General features: G+C 39.4%; 2 protein-coding genes across 2 annotated transcripts in view; one reads left to right on the top strand and one right to left on the bottom strand.

The window, feature by feature from the left end:
- The window catches only part of IDUA (alpha-L-iduronidase), a 55,303-nt gene that overhangs the window by 14,424 nt on the left and 23,342 nt on the right, over positions 1 to 17,537 (top strand). The gene's annotated exons all lie outside the window — the stretch shown is intronic.
- On the bottom strand, positions 2,186 to 13,909 carry SLC26A1 (solute carrier family 26 member 1). Its single transcript, XM_075138081.1, is given in 4 exon segments — positions 2,186 to 3,915; positions 5,263 to 5,913; positions 12,817 to 12,842; positions 12,845 to 13,909. Coding segments are annotated over 4 exon segments (2,259 nt in total). The 5' UTR covers positions 12,906 to 13,909; the 3' UTR covers positions 2,186 to 2,394.

The raw sequence follows: 17,537 nt of genomic DNA, 5'->3' as shown, positions 1-17,537 counted from the left end.
TAAAGTTACGGGTATTTTTGCATTTTTTCCTTTATGTTCTAGGCTGGTAGCTTGACCCATAAAGATGAAAGAAGTCTAGATGGCTAAGAAGGGTTTTTATTGTCAATTTTATTTGACTTCCAATGACGGCTCTCTTTAGCACAACAGCCTAAGAGTGTCTATATTGATATTGTTTGGCAGTAACTCCTGTAAACTCACTTCCTCAAGCTAGGCCCTGGCAGGACCTTAAAAGAGGTATTCCCTGATCAAAAAATGGTTACAAATAAAAACAGACACAAAGCAATACTTTGTCCTTGGGCTCTGCCCATTTGCTTTTATGAAGACGAAAGAAGAAAAGCCATACCAAGTCAGCAATTTAAAGAATAATGTAATTAAATTGTTTTATGGCAGGAAAATGCTGCCAGTGGTCAATCCTTTAATCTCTTGACAGACTTTTGTGTTAGGTTTTACTGCTCTGGCAGTACTAACCGTGTGCAAGCTGATAAGCTTTTTTATAACGAGTGCATGAAAATGTTAGCATTGAGTCATTTACCTAATATTGTGGTATTCTCAGTCCCTGTGAAGACATTTTTTATTTTGTCTTTTGGGAATGCATGCTTTTCCCGTAACAAAATATTTGTCCTTAAGAGCCAGACAGCCTCTGGGGCACATAGAGAACCTCAGTTTGAGTGTTCTTTCATTCAGTGACCTGTAACATTGAAATAAGCAAGTCACATGATGTGTTGACCTGACGTTATTTTTTTAAAACGGCACAGCAGAGAAATGGCTTCTGCATACATGGAACCTATTTCTAGAGTCTGCTAATTGTAAGAGACACAGCTGTGACAAAATTTCTTTCCATGCTTAGTGCTGTGTGTGAACCAACCATGAATAAGGAGAGAAAGATAGGGTTGCTGTCCTACCTTTCGTGCAGGTAATTATAAGCTTGAGTATAGAGAGGATATTCTGCCAATGCCGTGGGCCAAAACACCGAGTACTAACTGTGTTACAATTGAAATCTAAATCTATGCTTATTTTTAAAGAGAGAACATGCATATGTAACAACACAACTGACTCTGGGGGTATCATTTGACACAAAGCAGAATGAACAGCAGTTAAAGCAAATTATTATAGAAAGTAACCCAGCCATGGAAAACATGGTTTAGTGGACCTCAAATCAAAGAATAACATGATAGGACAAAAAAAAACCCCAAACGTCTGTAGTATATACAAACAGTGGTGGAATTTTTCCAGCATATGGGGGTACACAACTTGTAAAGCATTGCTCCCTTTACTTCGCCAGTTATACTGCTGTAAAGCTTCATTTCGCACTGCATTAGAGAAGACCAGCCAGGCAGTTCTGACTGACCCATCACTCCCCTTCTAGGCAGATCACAGATTTACCTTCCCACCCTACCCTCCTGTTTCTCTTTGCACCCAGGGAGGCAGTGGTAGGAATAACGTGCTGTGCTGCATCACAGTTCTGAGGTTTTATGTTTGGTGGTCCTTATGTGTCCCTGAATTGGAGTTGCATCTGCCTACCAGAAGCAACTTATTTTTACAGGATGGTACAACTACCTGGGTAACTGTGTGACTGCCAGTTAAAGCCATTCATTTTTCTTAATCCTGTTTATCCGCTTACTACTTACAAAATTGTGCATCAGAGTCATATTTCTTCCAGCATCGTTAAGGATATCACAGCCTTTGGTAACTAATTACCACATATTGAAGCCAATAACACAGGTGACTCCAGCAGTAATTTTTGGAAATTATGGTTTTGAGAGGAACCTGTGATGGATCATGGTTTCTTCTCCCGTGGCAGGTTCTGTCATTAAGCCTATGTAATCAAGATTGAGAGACATGCTATATTCCACAGTATTTTCTACGTTTTATTTGTATGCAAATAGTGGGAGTTGTTTAGGAGCACACCTAGAATGATGGAAGGGGCAGGGCCTTGTGAGCCAGAATTTAAACCATTATGTGTCCAAGATGCTAGATTGATTGCATTTTCATGGAGATGGCTTAGCCCTCTTAACACAAACCAGCCATTAAACCACTGGGAGAGTCAGCTGACGCTGGGCAGACCTTCCAGCACAACGGTTTCATGATGTATATGTTGGGTCACACGTGATCATGGCACAAGGGGGAAGTCAATCCCAAACTGCCCTATTGCACATCACCTGCATTTTAAAGTGAAGGTGCAGGTCATAATCCAACCTCTTCCATCCTGGTCCTGGACTGCATCCCCAGTGGCTGTTCTAGGTGGCATCTGACAAACAGCAGAGCTCTTCAGGGGAGAATGACTTGTAGGCCCATTGCTGTACACAGCCAACAGTGTGTCTGATAGTTTAATTATTGCAAACTGCCTCTCCCCACCTGTCACTTTTGTAGTGAGTTGTCAAGGAGGACACAGGATTAAACCGAGCAATCTGCTGGAAGCTTTTGGTCTTTTGCAAACTGCACAGCATTATGTATACTGTAGAACAGCATTTCCTGCATACTTCCAAAATCTTTCCCAAAGTAACCTCCTCTTTTCAGAGAGTCTATCACTGAGGGATTGCAGCAAGCGAGGAGAACAGAAATGTTTAAGTCCTTGTAGTCCTTCAGCATTTCCTTTAGAGTATTAACTCCGGTGGTGTCCAAAAATGAGATGGAAGAGCAATCTACAACAAGCACTTCGAAATCAATTTGCTTAGGAACTAGTTGCAGATTGGTTTCTCCGATGCCCAGTCCATTAGCAGTTGTGTGATCTCCCTTTTTCAGATGCTGCTTTTCCTTCTTCTCATATTTCTTCCTTCTAGCAGCTTCTAGGTTAGGATCTAAGTTAGTCATTCTGTACAGAGACTTTAGGAAGTAGTTTCTGTTTGCATAGTAAAGTGGGGCCTCAAAACGGAATATTTTGACCTTTGGAACAGGAGAGAGATTTTCATATTCTAAGTCATCCTCATAAAAGCTGGTGTCTTGGATCTGACCAAGCAGGGCTGTCCGCGGCCGCTGTGTCCGAACTACGATGCATAACATGGAGAAAACAATGCCAACCAACAGCCCTATTTCTGTGCTGATCAAGGCAGAGGCAGACATGGTAATGACCCAAACAAGTGTGTCCACCTTATTCACATGGTACCGTGCTGGCACATCTCGGAACTTCCTCAGGGCTCCTCGGAGGCTGACAATGATGATACAAGCCAGGACACACTTCTGCAAGGAGTAGAAGAGAGGTGCCAAGAAGAGCAGCACCAGCAAAACCACCATTGCACTAATTACTCCAGAGACTTGAGTCTGGCATCCTGTAGATGTTTTCACGAGTGTTTTTGCCAGAGCTGCACTGGTTGCAAAAGAGTGGAAGAAAGAAGGAATGATGTTGCAGAACCCCACAGCAAACATTTCCTGATTGGCTCGGATGGTGTAAGCATATTTCTTTGCACACATTTCAGAAAGGGATACAGTGAAGACAAAGCTGACTATGGCAAGAGGCAAAGCATCTACAGCAACTCGGAGCATTAAGTTGAAATGTGGTACCTTGGGGGGAATAAATCCTGTTGGAATAGCTCCAGAAACACTGGATGCATACACTTCATTTAACTTTCCATAGTGTGACACCAGTGTTGCCACAACAATAACTACCAGCTCTGTGGGAAGAGGAAATTTCAGCTTATGCTTATACCGATCTCCCAATTCCTTAGCAGCGACCAGCACCACGATACAAATGGCACTTGTGATGACATCACAAAGGTTAGCCTGAGAAATGTTCCGGAAAATGTTAATCCAGGTAATAACAAGCATCCCATGCCCTTGGCTACGTGGGATTTTTATTCCAATCAGATACTTCACTTGAGCTGTTAAAATGGTTAAGGAAGCACCAGTTGCAAAGCCATCTAGTACAGACTCAGATAAGTACATAGATACGAAACCCAGACGGAAGATTCCCATTAGAACCTGAGGAGACACAGGGAAAAAAAAAGAAAAAAAAAGATGAGCCTTAAATGGTGCTGCAAATAATTAAGTACAGATGGGAGAGAACTAGCTGGAGGCAGATAGTATTTGGCTATTTGAATCTTAAAACAGGAATTATCCTTTGATGTTTCCAGTCTGCTTTTAAAACGTGATTCCTTTTAATGTTGTGGGGAACTACAAACCCAAGAGCTGAATGAGGAGTTTGAGACAAGGTCAGTCAAACACTGGTCTGAAGTGACTCCACTGAAGTGGCTTGTCTGAACTGCGCTTCCCATGCAAAAGAGCAGTGGATTCAAAAATACTTCTGTTATACCTAAACCAATTTTCTTTTTTCCTGTCTTAAAGTGAATAAAGTTAAAACTTACGGCCATTGCTTTGTAAACAGAACTTGAATGACAACAGCTAAGATCCCTACTTTAGAGGCACTGTTATACTAAACAGCCCTGTGAACAGAAGGGAAAGTGGGGCACAGACAGCTTTTGTGGCATGCCTAAGGACAGAAGTGGCAGAAGAGCTCACAAACTTTCCCAGATCCCAGGATACTGTCCTTAGCTAGTTGCTTCTCCTTCCTTTGATGGCTTTGGAAAATACAGCTTCACAAGGGCATTTTGTTGTTCATAAACGTGACCTGAAATTTCTTAGCAAACAGGAAGATAGCTAGCTCTTTCTTAATTCATATATATATATAATTAATAGGTAAGTATGTTCATTGTGCTTCCATCTGTGTTCTCGTGATATCCTTGTGACAGGCAGCACGTTGGTAAGTCTCAAAGGGTCCAGCACAGCCATTGTCTGAAAAATAGGTTAGTCAATCTATTTCTCCCCTTGTCCTTTCTGCTTCTGAATTACCTTTGGACAGGAGTTTGGTAGAACATAGTAGCCACTAGCAAGACACTGCAGCACATTCTGAACCTGTGTAGAAGTAGGTGAGTGGGTCTGCACTTCCATTAAAGTATCTAGGGAAACAGAATTATTTCTTCATTGTTGAAGTACATAGCTACCTAGGAATTTCCCTCATGGTAAGATCTGTATGGGATTCATGGTGCCATGAAAGCAGCAAGGCCAAGAGACAGTAGAGTATCAAAACAATGTTAACGGTCTTGCAGAAGACTCTTGTTTTACCTGTGCTTGCTAGTAGCTAAGAAAACTGCCTACCTCATGCTTTCTCTGAGTCACCTACAGTTAGGCTTCCTGGAGAAAACAGTCCAAGGTCATTCAAGTAAACTGATGCTGGATATTTCATTGAAAGAAAGTCAAACCAAAGCTTAGGTCATGCAAAGAAGCTTTAGGAACTTCATACCTTGCCTCTGGATGTCAGCAGCCACTTACCTGATACACTCCAGCCACAAATGTCAAGGCTGTAGCAATGCCAATAGCGTAGCATTCTTTCCCACACTCAGCATTCATCCCTGCAATTGTAAGGTTGAAGGCAGTTGTGTTGGGCTGACTGTCATTCTGCAGAGAGCCATCACCCAAGGCTGATGGGGCATCATCGTTCAAGTCAAACCCAGCCAAGAGAAGTTCTCGGTCTACAACTTGTCCTACCATTAAGCTTATCAAGCTGAAAATGCCAACTGAGACATGACGGGATGTGCCCATTAAGAAATAGATGATGTTGGCAAAGAATGATGTGTAAAGACTATAAATGGGCTTCAGACCTGCCAGCAGTGAGTATGCGATTGCTTGGGGCACCAAAATGATCCCAATCACTAACCCAGACATAACATCTCCCCAAATGTACTCTTTGCACTGGTACTTGGGAAGCCATCGTAAAACGGGAAGGAAGTCCATGACAAAGTTCTTCAGCTTCTTTGGGGTGCAGGAGCAGCTCCTCCTCAGCTTAGCTAGCATGACTTCTTTCCTATTAATCTTGACATGAGTCTTTCTTTCCATGAGAAAGCAGGAAGAAGTGGTGTTTTCCACCCTGGTAGCCTCAAGTGGTTTTTCCATTGTCCCAGTGTTTACTTCATGTATGTGTTCCTGCAATGTGAAGAAAATGGCTGTTAAGTTGCAGTTCATGAAGTTTTTTTAGCACAGATGCTTAACGCTGAAAGTTTGTCACCTGATTGTGCTTTTAAGGAAGCATCATCCCAACAAGAACGCCACCATAGGGCTCCAGTGACACATAACACTAAAAAATAAATGTGCAGATTGAGCCCTTTCTTGCAGACATTTAAGAGTACATTTGATTAAATCTAGTTTGTTTTACTAAGGAAAAATTGAGTTAAATTAGTAATTTCTTTGTCCAATAAATATTTCCATCAGCTCTTCCAAATGCTCCATCGTAGAGGTCTCTCTGATCAGAGGCAGCACTTGATGGTGTGAAATAAACATATACTAGTGAGGTAGGCTATGGTGTTTCTAACAATGCATTTGCAGTCATTAATGTGGAACTCACATGTAGTATAGTGATCTGTCACTGCAGTTGTCCTCAATGCACAGGAGAAAAATTTTGGTAATAGAACCTGTAAAGCAGAGTTTTCTGGAGAGCAACAATTTAGTCTTGTGCAAAAATTTGTACACAAACCATTGATGGACTCTTAGAAGCTGCTACATGACATGAACCTGTTGAATTGTAGATTGTTTTGATGTGCAGCTTCCATTAATAAGTATTTCCTCACAAATACCACTTTGGCATCATATGGACCATGCACCATGATGGAATCTGTTACCATCTCAGAAGAGTGCTACATGTTAGTATTTTCAAGTTTAAACCCACAGTTACGCTAGCTTTGCTCTCCAGGGAATAAGAGATAACAAGTAGTTCTGTGGGCAGCAGAACAAACACAGCGGTGTTTCCTATGGTTCTCTTGTACGTCAGTTTTCTGATACATAAAGACTGGGAAAATTGGTATTCTCCAGATGGAGGTGCTTTTGGTGTCTCTTGCCTCTGTGAACACAACTGTTTTCACCAAACTCAATCTCTGCATTTTTGCTCAATTGTCAAATTAAGTTGAAATTAGCGTAGTGCATTCATAAATCGTTTGGGCATAGGTGGGGACATGACTGAGAGGCAAAACAGTATAACATGCAAGTCCCCTACTATAAACAGTTTAAAAACAAAAATAGGAGCAAGAAGCTGGAAAATGTCAAACAGATTATGCCAAGTGGCAAATCTTGTCTTCTGGTTTGCAGTGGAATGAAAGAAGAGACTTCCAAGAGTGGGTGCCCATATATGAGTACTGGGAGGAATGACTCATACTGACTTAGAAGAAGAGAGTATGTGCTAATACAACAGTACGCAGAATCTCTAGGAAAGAAGAACTTCTCAAGCCCAGCCTTTCCCAATGTCATAAACAGCCACAATCTCTGCAAGCAAAGCTTTTTGGTGCCAGGTTTGACATTGCAATATAATGTCAAAGCTTGTCTTCACTTACGAGTAAAAGCTGTTTCTTTCCTCTTTCAGTATCTAGGGACAGAAGCCATACCCGTCAGTTTCCTAAAACTGGAAGTACACTCACTGGCGCAGTATTCTGTTGGTATATTTTAATAGTTTTAACAGTTAATGGTAAGTTTAGATTCTAGTGGCAGAAGTCATCATTCTCTGTGTGAATTTCATACTTGTTTTGTTTTGTTTTAAGAGGAGTATTTTGGTTTCTTAATGTTTGGTAACACCCAGTTTAAAGTTTAGAATTCCAAGCTGAGAAAAAACAAAAGGCTTATGAGTCCAACTGGAAGCATAACTGATAAGCAAAAGAATAGATTACCAACAGCCTGTGAGCTTTTGATCTGTAGCACTCCAAATGGAGAGTGGCTTATTATAAAGTCCTCTGTCTAGCCTGCTTAGAAATTTTTTTCAAGATTTTTACAAATACCTTTTGCAGCAAATTGAAAATAATAAGAAGATATGTATCTGCAAAACAAGTTCCCAGGTATTATTTTAAATGACCCAGTCTGATTTCTAAGGCCATGCACAGTTTAACTACAGCTTCAAACAGGCTGTTTAGGTGTTACAGGTACATAATTAGTAATTTGGTAAAAGGCAGAAAAGAGATTCTTCTTAGAGATGTGTGGACTGATTGTCCAAGTTGAAAATGACCTGCATAGTAGTCTAAATGTATTTTAAAAAATCAGTAGATTTCCATCCATCCCAATTACATTAAATAGATTTTAGCTCCCACTGTATAAGTTTCTTTATGTTTGTAAGTAACATTTATTTCCATCATAAGGGAAAACTAATTACAATTTAATGTAATTATTTAGAAAGATTGGTGGCGATTTTTTGTTAGTAATGCCAAATCTACTTTAGACTCTAACGTACTGCATGGTTATGCTAGGCAAGATCTGCGTGGACAGGAAATAGGTTGGATCTAATCTTTGTTAGAATGCAAAGGTGAGAGAAAAGAGAAAAGAAGTTACACCACCAAGAGAAATACTTAGGAGTATATGATTAAAGTTTACCACATATAGAATGCTAGCAACTGTAATGAAGGCACTCATTTTTAAGATGGAAAAAACCAACACTTCCTGTCTTACCTAAATTAGTTTGGAGAATGAGAGGCTTGTGTGTAGGACAGCAAGTCCTGTTCGAATGCCACCCACTTTTTACAGCCAAGTGAATTCAGAGAGCCAAGAAATAAATACGGTGCCCTTGTTCTACATACTTAAAAGCTAGTGGGCAGTTCAATATTCAATGAGTGCTTTTGATAGGCTACATAAAAAAGATTGCATTGGCTTCCGTACACTGGGCTCGTATATTTAATTGTATAGTTTATGTGTCCGTCTCTCTAAACTCACACAATTTACTTGCAAGTAAATTTGTATTTACAAAAAAAACTCCATTAAAATTCACACATATGCATTGTTTGTGCAGCTTCCTGAGGGATGATAATAGTTTTTAATACATAAGATTACTGGAATATAATTTCTCTGGAAATCTGTTAAGAGATCCTGTGTATGAATGATAATTTAGTAATATATCTCAGCTTATTGCGTTACTGGATAATCAGAATAGTAGCTTTTTGTAAAAGCTAACAAAAAAAAAAGCTAGTATGGTAAAGCATCTTTTCAGCAGTTTTGATGCATTTTAGACAAAGGTCAAAAAAACCTTCCTGGTGGAATAAATACGTTTAAGCTAAAACACAGCCAAATGCTGACAGGAAGTAATTTTCTTCAATTCTTTTTTCTCCTGAAAATAAGGGTTTCCTTTCTGTAAATAACCATTTATTCCGCTAGATACATTTTCAGAATCCATGTCAAATGAACATGCTAGCTGTGAAACACTCAGCTCTAAACCAAGATGTTACTGGTTTCCAGAAGCTGTTAATGTTTAGTTGTTACTTTTAGAACATAGTAAGGCCACACCAAATAATGGAACGGATGTTGTTACCAGCGAAACATTCTTCAGCTGTGTAACCCAAGGATTCTCAGTCTGTGATGCTGGTAGCTCAGTAATAACTTAGTTGCTTCACCTGAAAAAAATGGGATTCCACCGTGGCTGCATGCTCTCGGCTGTAAATTTGTGCAGCCTAGCAGAGAGCTGGGAGCTTCCAATGCTCTTGCCTTCTCCAAAGACATGAGGGTGGAGAGCAGATCTGTCTACTCCTGTGCACATGAGTAGACTCCGGCCTTCTGATTCTGGCACTGAGATACAACACCATCCTTCCACAGTGGTAATACTCAAGCAATATTCAGGACCCCTAGGGGTGTCAGTAAATAGATTCCTCTACTGATTGGCCAAACTGACCCATTTTCAGCTCAGCCCATACTAAGTGGTTTATGAGAAAAGGGGCAACCCCTATTTCAGGCTCCCCCTTTCCCCCCAGAGCTTCACAGAACATAATGTTTGCATTTTATTCAAGTGAAGGCTTCCCATCACTTGCTGAAAGAGCTGTTCTTAGCGGAGATGCACAGATGAAGCAGCATATAGCATAGAGCATGTCTATCATTGTATTTGACTTTGGTATCGAACATTCTCAACTGTTTGATACAAGTGAAAGTTACTTGCGAGCACATTCAGATATGTATGTATCATCCACATCATTACAACGAAAAGTAGTCTTGGTTACTTTTAATTATATTTTGATGTTTGAAATCTTCACAGTTAAGTTTTTGACCATATGAGCAAAAGCAAAAAGTTGTGCGTTTTTTTTCCCTACATAAGCAGAACCACTGAACCACTCATTCTTTAATGCACTGACTCAGTTTGTCGTGTGAAAAAAGAGAAACAAAGCAAAGAACCATTCAAGCCAAACAAACTGCCAACTTTCCAACTGACCTTAGTCCCACCTTTCTTTCTGTCTTTTCATCATGCCACTGACCTGACAAAATCTGTCTGTAGGTGAGGAAACATTCATCACAACATGTTCAGTAGGATTTCTCTTTGCAGATTCCTTGGCAAGCAGTTTCTGTTGGTACATATATAACCATTCTGGCTGGATGAGTTGTTCTTTGTGAAACAGCACAACGCAAAAAATCTTTATTCGGATGCATCCTTTTGTCTCCCCATCCTGATTGTCCATCAGAAAATCTGAAGCTGTATCTCTAGAAAGCCCAAGAGGGAGTAGGCAGGGTGAGCCTGCCTCTCTATGCTAAGGAGATCTCTTAAATGCTGTATTTGAGACAGAAGTCAGACAGTGTATCACAACTCTATAGTAGAATTGCTTGCTCTTGCTGAAATAGTGATTGCAAATGTAAGTTAGGATAGAGCCCTTTATATAGCTTGAGCCAAGTGATGCTTGCAGTTTTCTCTATGTTTGAACTATGACAAATCAGCTGAAAATTAATCTGGGTAGAGCAGGTTTTGTATTTATCATCTGAAGTTTCATTGTATTTTTGTTGCATAAATCACAGAAAAACATGAGAGACATCAGTTTAGCGAAGCATTTGATTTAAAACATTGTAGGTGTTGAGTTAAACTGTTCATGTGACTCATCTTTCATATCAGCAACCTTTTCTGCCTGTAAGGAACCTCTCTTGGTCTCTGATGGCTATGACTACATTACTGTTCTGGTTTTGAGCATTAACACAGTTTTTAAAAAAATCCCTGGTTAGCCTCATTTACAATGCATAGATTCAATGTACAGAGGCGTGTTATGCTTGCAAACCAGACTTTTTTTAGAGGAAAGTACCCAGAAGCTCTGCCCCAGTGCACTCTGACCCTTTGTGGTGGCATAAAACCCCAAGCCAGCAATTAGTTCTTTGGACAGATTTGAACAGATGTGGTGAGGACATTTAGTCCATGGGATCTGACTAGTCAGATAAAATCCCCTAAAATGCGTGTAATATAATATAATACTGCTTCAGCACCTACTGCTTTGATTTATTAATCTGCTTTTGTTGTGCAGAATTACTTAGAAATGTCAACATAACCTGTGAGTTTTAGAAAGGATCAAGTAACAAAACAAAAAAGTGAAATGAATGTTTCTCTCTGTCTTGGATAAGCTATTGTATTTTCAGCTTTAGAGCACCGGGACCTAGATGTACTTGGCAGCAGACTTAAGCAAGGTGCCAGCAACCAAAACCATTTATTTAAACGCTGACCTAGCAAGCTTTCAGGCTATAGGCAAAGAACGTAGCAGTGCTTTTTAGGAAAATCATGTAAAACTTGATGGGCTCAGTTAGGTTTTTGCTACATCTGGATAAAATATTGTGGCTTCAAAGCATTTTCCTGTTGAGTTTCAACATTATGTTAATCCAAAAGTGAAAGAGGAAAAAATATTACAGTTTATTGGTCTCTACAAGTCAGGAAAGCCAGGACAGTAGTCTAAGTCCTCTACAAATTAACACTGCTATACTAAGGAATCATTCTGAGAGTCAAGCAATCTTTTAGATTTGTATATTTCTAATTAAAATCTCCAATTCACAACTTCTACTTCCATTGATCTAGGATTTCCAAGGCAAGTTAGGCTCTTTTTCAAATGCCTGCATTCACCAGGAGCTGTGATTCAATTCATATTTTCCCAAGGATTCCCAGTCCAGTGTCTCAATGGGTAAGATGACAGCCACTGACATGTAACAATCCCAGAGGTGATGAGCAGGCTACAATAGAACTCACACAGTCAGCCAGCAGCTGTTGTTAAAGCTGGCACATCAGATCATCCCTGGGAATGATCAGACCTTGGAAATAAATGATCAAGCAGTTTCACTCGTTCCCCAGGGACTGGTTTTGTTCAGGGGTTCCAGAACGTGCTGGTCAAAGTATTGGCATGCACTCGAAGGCAAGACAGCGTTATTCTTCTGGAGAGTCCTAGGGCATGACCACTAAAAAGACATTTTCTGTGAGGTCAAAGAACATTCTTAAAAATCAGACTTCTTGCTTTTGGAAAGGTAGCTGCTCCAAAGTGAAAGTCTGTTTTTTAAAAAAATCTTTCAAGAGAGCTTTCCAAAACCTTAGTCATCAGTCACAAAGCTAAACACTAAGCTCTGTTTTCTGCTGTGTGGTTTTGCTGGACTTTGTTTAGTCACACTAAGCTGTTGTAGAGAAAACCAAATTGATACCCCATTCTTATGTTTTTTCCTGTTGCCTTCCCTGGTATCTTGGGTTTACTACAACGCAATAAGGACAATATTTTGGAAACCCTCTTTCATATTTAATCACTAAGAAAATGCTCAGTTTTAAAATACTGTGAGAACCATGTAAGCTTCATATAGGCCACTTTTCTTAAGTACAAATAAAAACTAGCCAAATGGCTAGTCTTGAATTCTTAGACCAGGGTTTGTAGGAAACTTCCACACCAATTGCAGCTGACTACATGTTTTACAAACCTTTGCCCAATATCTACCTTATAAGCAATATTATGAAGAACAGAATAATGACAAAACTTAAAAAGCAACACTAGTGCGCAAAATAACCGAAAAGAGGCAGTTTTGCACCTTTGAAACCAGGCAAAGAACAAACAAAATCTGAGTTCAGAGGTGTGGGAGGGGAGGCAAATCTCTTACCTGGATAGCTGTTTGACAGGGATATTCAGCTCTGGTTTTGCACGTTGGAATGAATGAAAGTCTTCAGTCAGGCATTGCTCTATTTGCATAAAGGATAATTATTAACTAAATATTCCTCAAGGGAAGAATGAGTAGTTATGGAATCTTGAGCTTGCTGCTTGGTAGTGTGTTGTCACTTGTACCGCTCTGAACTCTTGGACATATATGCAGCACTCGCTGAGGATTTGAGTTTAAATAATGCGTAAGATTATTAATTAACTAACGCTGATCCAAAAATTATGCTGAGTTCAGGCTAGCACATCCCTGACCTTTGAAGCTGCTTCTCATCTGAGATTTGATCTGGTTTATGCATCCTCATATAGCATTAGCTTTTGATTTTACATATTCAAGATGTAAGAATAGAACTGCAGTCTTGACTGAGATTTGTGCATTTTGCAGGCTGGAATAAGTACTGTTCTGCTCAGCACGTAGGATGGGACTGCTGGAGGTCAGAGTTCCATTCCTACACGTCAGCGCATTCAGATCAAAAGATCTGTGTTGCTTCTGTGTAAACCGAAGACTGTAAAATGTTGGCAGATCAGCAGGACAGAGACTGACTTTCTGTTCATTCTTTGAGAGGTATATAAATGGGCAAGTCCCCTCTCGGTTACCTTAGCTCTCTGGATAGGTGCAGACCTATCCAAAAGAGAAATAATCATCCATCTCCTCCTCTTGACAAAGATGATAGGTAATGTTTAATGGTTACTAAGAAGGGTAGATTAACAGATTGGGCACAAGGCCAGGGCTCACAGGAACTGCATTCAGTTGGCCTACAAGCTAAGGGATGAGGAGATGTGTATGTTTCTCAGCCAAGGGAGAACACGAACATGCAATAAGAATCTGAGACGGGTGGTGCGAGGCCTGAAAAAGGCTGTGTTGCTGAATAGCCGAAGATGGTTCCTCCTTCCCTGCCCGCAGGAGTGCTTGCAGGGGGGTGCAGTGCACAAGCGTGTCTACAGAGGGCCAGGTTGCAACATCATCTTTTATCCCAGTGCAAAAAGTTGTTTGCTGCTCTTTAAAAATAAAAAGAAAACATGAAAATTATGGAAATGAAAAGTCAAAACACCAACATGAGGGTGGAACAGAAAGGGAAGCACATCTCACCTCTGTGATGCTAAACTAGTCATGGCTTCTTAAAACTACTGGCTGTTACCAAGAACTCAAACTTGGTGACAGTAGTTGTGACATTCGAATCCCAAAAGCTAAAGAAGGTCATTTAAGTCTTAGTAAAATCCTCTTTCTTGCCCCTTTCCTGTAGAAAGTCTTGTCAAGCATTCCTGTCCCTTTGCTATTCCCAAGGTAGCTCTTAGAATAAAAGGGAAGCAGTAGTGCACTTAATCTGCATAATGAGTTTTGCACACTGGTAGCAGTAAGATAGTGGGTCTCTTCGGTCTTGTGCACCACAGAATAGTTTATTGCTTCTGTTAATTTCTTTTCATGCCTGCGGTATTTCTTTCTTGAAGATAAAGTGACTTAAACTCAGTCTCTCAAATTTGTCCTTTCATCCATTTTACTACATAGTTCTTAGAAGCAAGAGTCATCTTCTCTAATGAGCTTTTAAAATGTGCATGCCATCTGCTTCAGGACCAAACTAAGCTTGCCTACTTTTTTCTGCTTTACAACATGTTAACAATATTTGGAAACTCTGCAACTTCTAGTATTTGCAGTTCTGGAATTTGCAGAATAATTGGATTTTGCCCCACTTAACATTTTTTTGAAAGAGACCTCTCTGCATTTCTCTCCAACAGCACTTTTCCCAATATCAGGTTCCTAAGAGTACTACAGGATGTTCAGGTTATCACTTGACCCCTACCATATAGTCAGTTGTAACTTTGTTTTGCCTCAAGCTAGCCTAAAAATAACACTTCCTGAAATTTTAAAAGAAAGAAATTTGAAATTATAATTTTGAAATGTGTGAACATTATTTAGGCACAGCGCCATTCAAGTGAGGCTAAATATCTCTGAACAGGACAATTCCACGTAGGGAAAAAAGTGACAAAATGAAGCAGTCTCTTATTCTGTCTCTAGGAGTTGTGAAAATAATCTAGTTTTGAAGAAACTACATTTTATGGTGAACAAGCTTTACTTAACATACAGAAGTACTGACAGCAGAAGGTTCATCAGTGCTTGAATTATGGAGATGCTAGTTCACATGCCATAGCATGAAGCCATTCATCGAGGTTTCAGTGCAACAATAATTTCTGAGTGGGCAGCTCCTGGCATCCTGGTTGAGTTCCACTGACACTAACAAAGCAGGACTAAGTTCTAGAAGGATTGCCTTTCCATGTCAAATGCTCAATTGTGTATTTAAGAAAAAATGGTAATTGGCCAAAATAACCAAAAGACATGCTACAATGAAACACCTATCTTTAAGTATAGAAATGACATTAAAAAAAAAAAATTACTATTCACCAGTAATTGAGAATTTACAGATGATTTTCCTTTGTGTGACTTACTATTTATCCTTATGAACAAATGCCTAATATTAACTGGATTAAGAATTGCAAAAGGTTAAAAGTACCTGAGGGTATTTATGAAATAAATGCTGTAAAGAGATAAAATATATTTGGCTTTGTTAACACATTTACTTGAGGATTTCAGAAGATTTCAGAACAATTCACGGCATTCCTACATACAATTCATATCTGGCAACCTAATTACATACTTGAAAAAATAACGCTAAATTAGTCATACAAGGAAGGTTAAAAGTGTTTATTTACTGGGCTTCAATCAATAACATCAAATCTTCAAAAGTACATAGTGCAAATGTAATAGCCTCATTCTTCCTTCTGTGCAAGTGATTGAAGTTCATAAATTCAGTGAATTACAAAAAACACTTAAGCCTTATGTCTGCATTATTTAAAATGCCCTCAAGCCTCAGTTAGTCTCAATTTACCTTTATACCATAGCAACCAGGTGATGTGCCTAAAAAGCACACATTTGGTTGCTATTTAATAGGAGATGGGAGCACTAGAAATAAACATCCACTCTTCTAAAAGCCTCTATATGCTACGCCTAACATTCCTTCTCTAGCTGTGGCAAGTGGCCGGTGCAGCTGAAAATGTTGAGTCTATGGGAGGAGAGAGACATGTTATTGATTATCTTTAAAAAAAAAAAAAATCTTCCATAGTCCCTGCTGCAGGAGAAACTCTGAGATCTGCAAAGTTCAGTGCAAATGTATATATTCAAAACTGAGTAAGACTGTCCTTTACTATGCATCCCTCCTTCTGTTTCCCACTACAAACATAGAACCAATTGATTAGCACTTACCAAAGGCACAAAGTAGCTGCAGTAGTTCCACAACAGATTTCTTATCAGCACACAGTAGCACAGTTCCTCAGGAGCACAACTTTCTACAAGAGTGGATTAGAAACTCTGTCATGATATAGTTTGAGTCTGTCCAATGATATTACAATGGTGTTTACAGTGAGATAACATAAATAAATAGTAGCACTGGAGAAAATCTTTGTCCTGTAGAGTGTAATCACAGGTAGAAGATAAGCTTAAAATCATTACATTACAGGGGCTGGTAATCTCTGCCTTCTTACTCACCCCTGCTATTCTGTTTTAATAGAGCCAGTTGCACTATGCGGAGATCAAATAGAAATGCAGTCCTGACTTAGTTTTAACAGTTTCAGGGGGTTTGTATGCTTACTTCGATTAGACAAAAAAATACTCTAATGTGTTAAATCAGATTAGGGTAGGCAGTGTGTGGAACTGTCCTTACACAGAGCTGTCCATGGTCATTAATGGAGTTGTGTCCTTTGAAAAAGGTTTTTTATTAAAGTACATCATGGAGGGGACTTGGCTAATAAATCTTAAGTCTAGGAAGACTTTACATTACTTCAGCTGCCATTGAGTGCTAAATGTCTGAGCTTGTCTGCCTCATAAACAAAACTACCTGTTGTTTCATCCCTAAACAGCCAGAACTGTGGAACCAAAGCCTGCTTATTGATTGGTTTGATAGGATGAACGTTACTACTCATATTTGTAAATCTTAGAGGCAAATTTACTGTAGCAAGGATAATCTTTCAGGAATATCAAAGCTTCTTCACCCATTTTTTGCATTCATGTGTAATCTTAACTGGATATTCAAAACCCATTTCTGTGTGCAAAGAAAATAGAGGATTTCTTACTGCATTGTGAGGTAAATTTTCATGTTTCGTAAGCACAGAATACAATGCACTTTTATACTGAAAAGGGAGGTATTTTTCATATTAGTGGAAGTTGTTTGGGATGGGGAAAGAAAGAAGAAAAAAAGGTTATACATGAACGTGAAGACCATGGAGTGGAAGAGCTATCACTGTATTTAATAATACATCACTAGCCTAAATTGTAATGCCAAAACCAGGATCAGAATAGAATTATCATCTCTCAGTTTGGAGAGACGTGTAGGTTTTCGTCTCATTGAAAACTGTCTATAAATGCAATTGGTTTGTTTTTTACCTCCTTAATTGTAAGAGGTTTTTCTATATTTTACATTCAAGAGCCAAGAGCAGACACTGGTATGCCATTTAAAGAGCTGCTCTTTCCCGATTGGGTTATAGTGCTTATTTGTCTGTTCTGAAGTATTCAGAAACCACCCATGACAAAAATTCTGCAAGGTTAAGATTATGCGTTTTCACCATCATAAGTTACTAAACATCAGTGAATTAGGAAATGAACTCGGTATCATTTAGTGA

Source organism: Calonectris borealis, chromosome Z (genome assembly GCF_964195595.1).
Source record: "Calonectris borealis chromosome Z, bCalBor7.hap1.2, whole genome shotgun sequence".
In the NCBI taxonomy this organism is placed as follows: Eukaryota; Metazoa; Chordata; class Aves; order Procellariiformes; family Procellariidae; genus Calonectris; species Calonectris borealis.
The sequence above is the reverse complement of the archived record's forward strand: the minus strand, read 5'-3'. Positions and strand labels throughout refer to the sequence as shown.